This window comes from Spermophilus citellus (assembly GCF_964194105.1).
Source record: "Spermophilus citellus genome assembly, chromosome: 1".
Lineage (NCBI taxonomy): Eukaryota > Metazoa > Chordata > Mammalia > Rodentia > Sciuridae > Spermophilus > Spermophilus citellus.
This window is the reverse complement of record NC_138182.1, coordinates 155,199,208-155,207,555: the sequence shown is the minus strand read 5'-3', so window position 1 is coordinate 155,207,555 and position 8,348 is coordinate 155,199,208. Positions and strand designations below refer to the sequence as shown.

The window sequence follows — 8,348 nt, the reverse complement described above, 5'->3', positions numbered from 1 at the left end:
CAAAATAATTTCTAATTGTCTTCTGTATTTCCATAGCATCTGTTGTGATATTTCCTATTTCATCCCGTATGTTAGTAATTTGAGTTCTCTCTCTTCTTCTCTTCATTAGCATGGCTAAAGTTCTGTTGATCTTATTTATTTTTTTGAAGAACCAACTTTTAGTTTTGTCAATTTTTTCAATAGTTTCTTTTGTTTCAATTTCATTGATTTCCACTCTGATTTTAATTATTTCTTGCCTTCTGCTATATTTGCTGTTGTTTTGCTCTTCCTTTTCTAGGGCTTTGAGCTGAAGTATGAGTTCATTTATTTATTGTTTTTTTTTCTTTTTTTGAGGAATGACCTCCAGGCAATGAATTTCCCTCTTAAAACTGCTTTCATTGTGTCCCATAGATTCCGATATGTTGTGTCTGTATTTTCATTTATCTCTAAGAATTTTTTTATTTCCTCCTTTATGTCTTCTGTAACCCATTGATCATTCAGTAACATATTGTTCATTTTCCATGTGTTGCTTCTACTTGCTCCACTCTGTTAGTGATACTCTCATTTGAGTTTTTAATTTGGTTTATAGTTTCCTTCATTTCTAGGATTATTGTTTGATTTTTTGTAATCTCTATCTCCTGATAAAGATGCTTATTTGCGTCTTTTATTTGCTTGTGTAATTCATTTTCAATGTGTTCTTTCATTGTTTGAATTCGCTGTCTCATATCCTCTTTAAGATTCCATTCCCTCTGAGTTCTTTATTTGACCATTTTTTCTGATGCCTCTAGGTCCTCCTATATATTTAGGCTGTCCTGCATTGTTTGTACTCCTTTTCTTCCTTGCTTTTTCATGCTGCTCATGTTACTTCTTGCTCTGTTTGACTGCTGAGTTACTGTTTCCTCCTATAAATTTATATGGTTTTGTGTGTCTCTGGGGTCTCTCTTTTGTGATGGGAGCCTATGACTAGAGATGACGAGTTTTGATGCACTTTAGTGCAGATTCATTCATTTCCTAAACTGTGTACAGATTCTGATGGCATATAGCGGTCTGCGGTTTGGTCTTGGGACTTATATTTAGGTCGAATGATGTAATGGTATTGAGGTTGGTATCTCTTGGCAATCTTGAAAGGTTGCTCTACTGACAAGGGATATTAACAGGAGTATTTGGGGGAAGCTAGGGTCTTGGTAGCACTATATAATGTCTTGGAACATTGACCTATACATATTTAGTAAATTGCACATAAACAGTGTCGTGTTGCTTGGGAGGAAAAGTATTAGAAGGGAAGGGAAGAAGTCACTAAAGAGAATGAGAGTAAACAGGTAGAATTCAAGGAAAGGGGAATAAGGAAATTGAAAAGAAATGAAAAGACAAAAGAAAAAAATAGAAAATAAAAATAGAAAAATTTTTAAAAAATAATAAAAAAGTAAAAATAAAAAATAAAAAAATAAAAATATATTTAAAAAATTAAAGAAAATTTTTAAAAATGCAGTCTTAGAGTTCGATTAACTTCTCTTCCAGTAGGTGGAGCTGTGCCCACCGGGTCAAGCTTCTCCTCTCAATGTGCGGGAATCAATCACTGTGCAGCAGCTCCTCCTCCCCGACTGGGCGGGTCTCCAATTCTGAGTGCCTCGGGCCTTTTCTTGTGTCTAGTCCTTTCCCCACTGGCCCAGCTCACAGGTGACGCTCACCACAATACTGGCTATGTGCCAGGTCTGCTGCTCCCAGGAGCCCTATTTTCTTGAAAAACTGGGCACACTCTCCCTGCTTGCCAGTCCCTCAGCCCCTAAGGTTGTGAAGCTTGGGGCTGAGAGCCCTCAGCATATTTTGCTTCACCTCTGGTAGCCATGCCCCCGGGAGCTGATGCAAGAGACCTCAGTTGTCTGCGCTGGTGGGAGTGGTAGCTGGGGGTCCCCCACCCCGGGTCCCACGCCACTCCTGAATCCCTCAATCTGACTCAAGGGAGAGCTGGGAGGGGCCCTTGAGGTTTCCCTGCTGTGTGGAGAGGGGGGGCTAGAGGGTTACACACCTGTCCGCTGCTGGTTTCAATGAAGTTATCTCCTCCAGTGCATTCTGGTGACATCAATTCTCTGCCATGTTGGTATGGCAAGCGAATGGCAGCAGTTCATTCCTTTTGCCGGGTTACCGAAGCAATGGGTGGGTCCTGACCGGCTATCCCAAGCCCCTTCTCAATCCTGTGGCCACTGCCTATGGAGGTTCGGTTGGTATTAACCTCCGCAGGATCAGGCGGGACCCGGACCAACAAGCTGTTTCAGCGGGATTGTTTAGCACTGAATCACAGCGGTTTGTCTGCTAGATGCAGGCAAACGGGAGCCTGAATTCGGCTGCTCCAGGCTGGATGTCTGTTCTGAGAGGAGCAGACTATTCGCCCCAGATCCACGTTAGCTCAGCAATGCTTAGTGATCCTGAGCAAACAGCATTTAGACAGTTTAAGACTCCCTATGCCTGTGCAGCTGGAGAGGTCAGAGACTTGATACCTCCGTGCCCGCCGCCATCCACAATACCTTTATTTTTTATGTAGTGCTGAGGATCGAACCCATTGCATCCTGCCTGCTAGGCAATTGCTCCTCTATCACTGAGCTACAACCCCAGCTTTAAGATATATATTTATATATTGAATGTCCATCAACCTAGATTTTGTTTTCTGTAATCATCTTTTAAATTATGCAGGAAAAATTGTATATATATATATATATATATATATATACACAATTATGCATAATTGTATATATATATACATATACATACTTATACATATATAAATTTCTTAAGCATTTGTCTGGAAATGTATTGATGTGTCCTTCATTCTTGAAAGGTACTTTTGCCAAGTATATAATTCTTGGATGACAGGTTATTTTCTCCCAGAACTTAAAATACATCATCCTACTGCATGTTGCCCTTGTTTTGGTCACATTCTGTTACATGGTCCTCCTTGAGGATGATTTATGCCACATTTTTCCTCTCTTTATAACTGGAGCATATTTCCTGTTGCCCTGTGTTTTGTAACTTTTTGTTCAGAATTGGGCATTCTGAATGTTTTGATCTGATAACTGAAAATCATTTCTCCTGGTATTCAGGGATTGCTGATTTTACTTTTTGAGTTCTGAAGCCAGAGATTTGTGACTATTTCAAGCCATATTTGCAAATTGAGTTTTCTTTTTTGCATGTGGTTACTGAAGTTTTTGCTGGTCAGCAGTGATTTGACAAAGATTTTCTTAAATATATGTCTCCAAAAAATAAAAAGCTGGGGGGGGGGGTAAGGGGATAGGATTTATCTTTTTACATCATCTAACAAATGTCACTGAAGGTCAGGGAAGTCATTGCAGCTGAGTGGGATGAAATCAAGGCAAATGCCTGAACCGTTTTTTTTTTTTTTGTTGTTGTTGTTGTTGTTTGGAATACCATCAGAACAACTAAACTGTATAACCCCCAAATTGTCCAGGAGAAGGCCTCCACTTTCTGCCCCAACAGTAGCCAGTCATGCTGGTGGGACTGAGAAAAGGAGGGACAGTTGTTAATTTATGTCTGCCTGTCTTTTATTAAAGAAGAGTAAAATCTTCTGTGTTGAAATACTCCACAGTAAAATGTAATAGGTATCTGATTTTGTTCCAGACTTCTGGAAAAGTAGAGTCCATTTGCTCATTGTTTTGATGGGAAGACAACCACTCAGGCTCCCCATTTCAACATTTTGCATGACATTTCTCTTTCCATTCGAGTTTGCTTTGTAGAATTGCTTCTTTTATTTATTTATTTTTTTAAAAAATAATTGACAGAAGAATGCATTATAATTCTTATTACACATATACAGCACAATTTTTAATATCTCTGGTTGTATATAAAGTATGTTCACACCAATTCATGTCTTCATACATGTACTTTGGATAATGATTCCCATCACAGTCCATCATCCTTGCTAACCCCCTGCCCCTTCCCTTCCCTTCCCACCCCTTTGCCCTATCTAGAGTTTGTCTATTCTTCCCATGCTCCTGCTCCCTTCCCCACTATGAATCAGTCACCTTATATCAGAGAAAATATTCAGCATTTGATTTTTTGGTATTGGCTAACTTCACTTAGCATTATCTTCTAATGTCATAATCTTATTCTCTTTTATTGCTGAGTAATATTCCATTGTGTATATATGCCACATTTTTTAATCCATTCATCTATTGAAGGGCATCTAGGTTGGTTCCACAGTTTAAGTATAAACACTGATGTGGCTATGTCCCTGTAGTATGCTGAAGTCCTTTGAGTATAGCTCGAGGAGAGGGATAGCTGGATCAAATTGTGGTTTTATTCCCAGATTTCCAAGAAATCTCCATACTGCTTTCCATACTGTCTTCACCTATTTGTAGTCCCATCAGCAATGTATGAGTGTGCCTTTTTCCTCACATCCTTGCCAACACTTATTGTTTTTTGTCTTCATAATAGCTGCCATTCTGACTGGAGTGAGATGATATCTTAGAGTTGTTTTGATTTGCATTTCTCTAATGGCTAGTGATGATGGACATTTTTTCATATATTTGTTGACTGATTATATTTCTCTTCTGAGAAGTGTCTATTAAGGTCCTTGGCCCATTTATTTTATTGGGTTATTTGTTTTTTTTTTCTTTTTTGGTGTTTAGCTTTTTGAGTTCTTTATATACCTAGAGATTAGTGCTCTATGTGATAGTTGCTTCTTTAAGCCTTACTACCATCATGCTGTTTCTCCCTCCCCCCACTTCCTGCCATTAGGTCTGCCTCCTGAATCAAGAAAACAAAAGGGGCATGCCATGACAAGCTCTGTTCAATACATATGTTTTTTTTTTAAATAAAATTGCTTTATTTTATGGATTATATTGCTTTATTTTAAATAGTTTTTATGATAAATTGCTTTATTTTATTGATAATAAAAGACAATTAAAAATATTTTTATTTTTTTCTGTAAAGAATTTGGATTTTGTTTGTTTTATTTGTACAGAAACTATGCCAGGATTTTTTAAAATTCTGTGTGCCAATCAATAAAGATACAGATGTGACTGCCATGAGGGAAGAAGTTTCTATACTCCCATATCTAGCAACAAGAAGCCTGGACATGTGTGGTAAGGCATGGGGAAGCACCAGGGCCGGTCAGGAAGTAGTGGAAGAAAGAGGAAAATATAAGCATGAGCTGTGATTTTTTTCGTTATGTTCAGGATTACAAAGAAATAATAGGGTTAGGATTAAGTTGTTTGAAAAATTTCAGTGAATTCTTAGACATAGCAACTTGTCCCACTAACTAATCCTGGGTTGGTTTAGGCAGGATATTATTAGACCAGAACATAAAACACTGGTGGAAGACATGGGATGGTTTGGCTTCTGGATTGGTTGCTTTGCGTATGAAAGCACCTTTCTGGATGAATTGTTTGCTATCATTTGGAATGAGCTAAGGGGTAGAGAAGAGGGGTAATCCCTCTCCTATCATGGAGGCTGCCAATTTCAAACATGATAGAAAAAATTAAAAAGCAGCCAATTAAAAAAAAATTGATGTTGAACCTAGAGATCTGTGTTCTTTAAAAATATTTGATATTTGTTCTAATGTGAATACTTTACTCAAGTGATTTATTACTTCTTTTGTAACATTTAGAGTATTTTGGCTTTATTTCATCATAAACATACATTAATTTTATAATGCACAAAGTTTGAACATTGTGAATCTTTTCCAGCACTCTATATTCTTATGGAGGAAAATAAATCCCAAATGAAATCTCATTCTAAAAAAAATTAAAGTCTGTTAATGCCAGGAAAAAGGTTTGCTCTAAAATAACAAGGTGACCTCTTCACATTTGTTAGTGTGGCAAAATGAGAATCAGGTATTGTGGCCTGTCTGCAAGCTCTTTTTCCATTATCCACGTCTTCCTTTTCCTTTCTTACTGCTTTCTTGGAGGTGGTGGTAAATATAATCCTAACAATGAAATGAACAGGACAGCAACAAAAAATAGCTACTGCCTTTCCAGCCTATTTGCAAGTGGGCCACCACTGAGATGTGAACAGGAGGTGCTGAGTAGGGCTTCTAGAAAAGCCCTCAGAAATGATAAACCCCTTTGTCCATCCTCTCCTCTCCTGGGGCAGGATAGGATGGTTGGAGCCTCAGCAAGAATCTTAGAAATATGAGAATAAAAGCCTTACTCCATGGATCACAGAAGAGACGAGAGACCTTGGGAGTCTCATTTCTAGACTGGGGTTTTCCACTCTGGAAGTGTCATTATGGAAGACAAAGATCAACTTTGGTTTTGTTTAAGTTGAAGTAATTGGACTTTTCTATTACCCTGCAGCTGAAATAGATTCCCAGAAATACAATTAATTATCTCTTCTAATTCTCTCTTCTGAACACAATGAAATTCCCTTCTAATTTCTAGTTTTTTAAAAACAGTCCAAGTTGGTGTGTGGAGGAGGTGGTGTTAAGATGATGTGAAGTCTATTCTGTTTCCTTGTATTGTATTTCTTTCTGTGTGCCAGCCCAGCTTTCACCACCACTAAGAGGATCTTGAATCCCTGATGAAGAGTTTTCTCACAGCTGCCTTCATGTCCTTGTTCCTTAGGGTATAGATGAAGGGGTTCAACATGGGGGTCACCACAGTGTACATGATGGTTGCCACTGTTTCCTTGGCTGAGAATGAGTCTGGGGGTCGAGTGTAGATCCCCAAGACAGTCCCATAGAATAAGGTGACCACAGACAGGTGGGAGCTACATGTGGAAAATGCCTTGCACTTCCCTTTGGCAGACGGAATCTGGAGGACAGCTATGGCTATGCGGATGTAGGAGACCATGATTAGCATAAAGGGGGTCATGAACAGGACCGTGGCTGCTAGGAACACATGCTGATTGACACGTGTGTCTGAGCAGGAAATCTTCATGAGCAGGTAAGCATCACAGTAGAAGTGTGAGATCATCTGGGTGGAAGAGCAAAAGGTCAGCCTGCTCATGAGGAGCGTGTGGACCAGGGAGATGAAGCCAGAACAGACCCACACAAGAGCTGCCAGCCCACCACAGAGCTGGGGGGTAATGATGGTGTAATACTGCAGGGGGTTGCAGATGGCAACATAACGGTCCAGAGCCATGGCAGCCAGCAGAAAGGTGTCCACATTGGCAAAGGAGATGTGGAAGTACATCTGAGTCAGACAGTAGGGGTAAGAGATGGTCTGTGTCCCTGCCATGTGGTTGACCAGGAGCTTGGGGATCAGATTGGTGGTGAAACAGATGTCAACAAAAGAGAGATTGGTGAGGAAGAAGTACATGGGAGTGTGCAGGTGCGGTTCAGAACAGATGACCAGGATGATGAGTGTGTTCCCAACCACAGTGACCAGGTACATACACAGGACGAGCCAGAAGAGGACTTGTTGCTGCCCAAGGTCACTGGTGATGCCAAGCAGGAGGAACTCGCTGAGTCCTGTCTCGTTCTCCTTCCCTCTAGACATCCCACTGAAACGTGAGGAGATAACATGGAAATGCACAATACAGGGAGCCTGGCCTTGCTGTGTGCTCAGAATTTGGAACAAAGCTCATTTGTAAGGCGATGAATGAACAGTTTTCTATCTATAAAAATTGCCACTTTTTACTGAGTGTTTATTAAGTACAGTCATAATAAGATTTTACATGCACTTTCTCTTAATTCCTACCTTAAAAAATGCTTTTATTTCCCTTTTTTTCAGATGGAGGCAGTGAGGCTTAGAGTAAGGAATTGGCTCAAGACCACACTGATAGTGATTGGCAAAGGACTTTGAACCCACTGTGGTCTGAATCCGGAGCCTGTGCTCTCAGTCATCATGCTGCAGACTGGACAGTCTGGTCATTTTTCAGATGCAGTGTCACCATCCCATCTTGACCTCAATGCAGCCATAGTGTTAAAATGCAGCCATAGTGTTTCATTAGAAATGTTTGGTTGTGGTTCAGGAGTACACTTAAGAAGTAAAATTGGCACTTACAGCATGAAATGTGGGCCTTAGTGTGCAGTGAAGTGGTGGCTGTGCTGAGTCAATGTCAATGGGGGGAAGCTCAAGGTCACCTGTCCACAAGCATTTCCTCAACTACATCTTTGAGGAGGATGACATCCATGGAAACCAGAGTTTGTGTCCACTGTAGATCAGAGGGAGGGAAAACCAGCCTTCAGAAAACACAGACCAAACTCTGCCTACTGACAATACTGATGCATTTTAGAAAGCACTTACTGGACTCACAATGGATATGTTTGAAGCCAGGGAGAAGCTAACAAAATTGAGACATGTTGGAAATCCATGAGGAGTTTTACCAGAGCATAGTGCCTGGCTTATGAGGAAAGACATAATGGGGAATGTAGTGCAATAAAATGTGTTTGAAAGGTTTTCTTTTAAAAGTTC

At 40.0% G+C, this 8,348-nt stretch overlaps 1 protein-coding gene across 1 annotated transcript; it reads right to left on the bottom strand.

Annotated features, from left to right (window-relative positions):
* Positions 1 to 6,488: 6,488 nt before the first annotated feature.
* Positions 6,489 to 7,430, bottom strand: LOC308652147 (olfactory receptor 1M1-like; the record flags this gene model as incomplete). The annotated part of the gene is made up of 1 exon (XM_081299880.1): positions 6,489 to 7,430. One exon carries the CDS (start codon positions 7,428 to 7,430, stop codon positions 6,489 to 6,491), a length of 942 nt encoding a protein of 313 aa, XP_081156006.1.
* Positions 7,431 to 8,348: the final 918 nt, after the last annotated feature.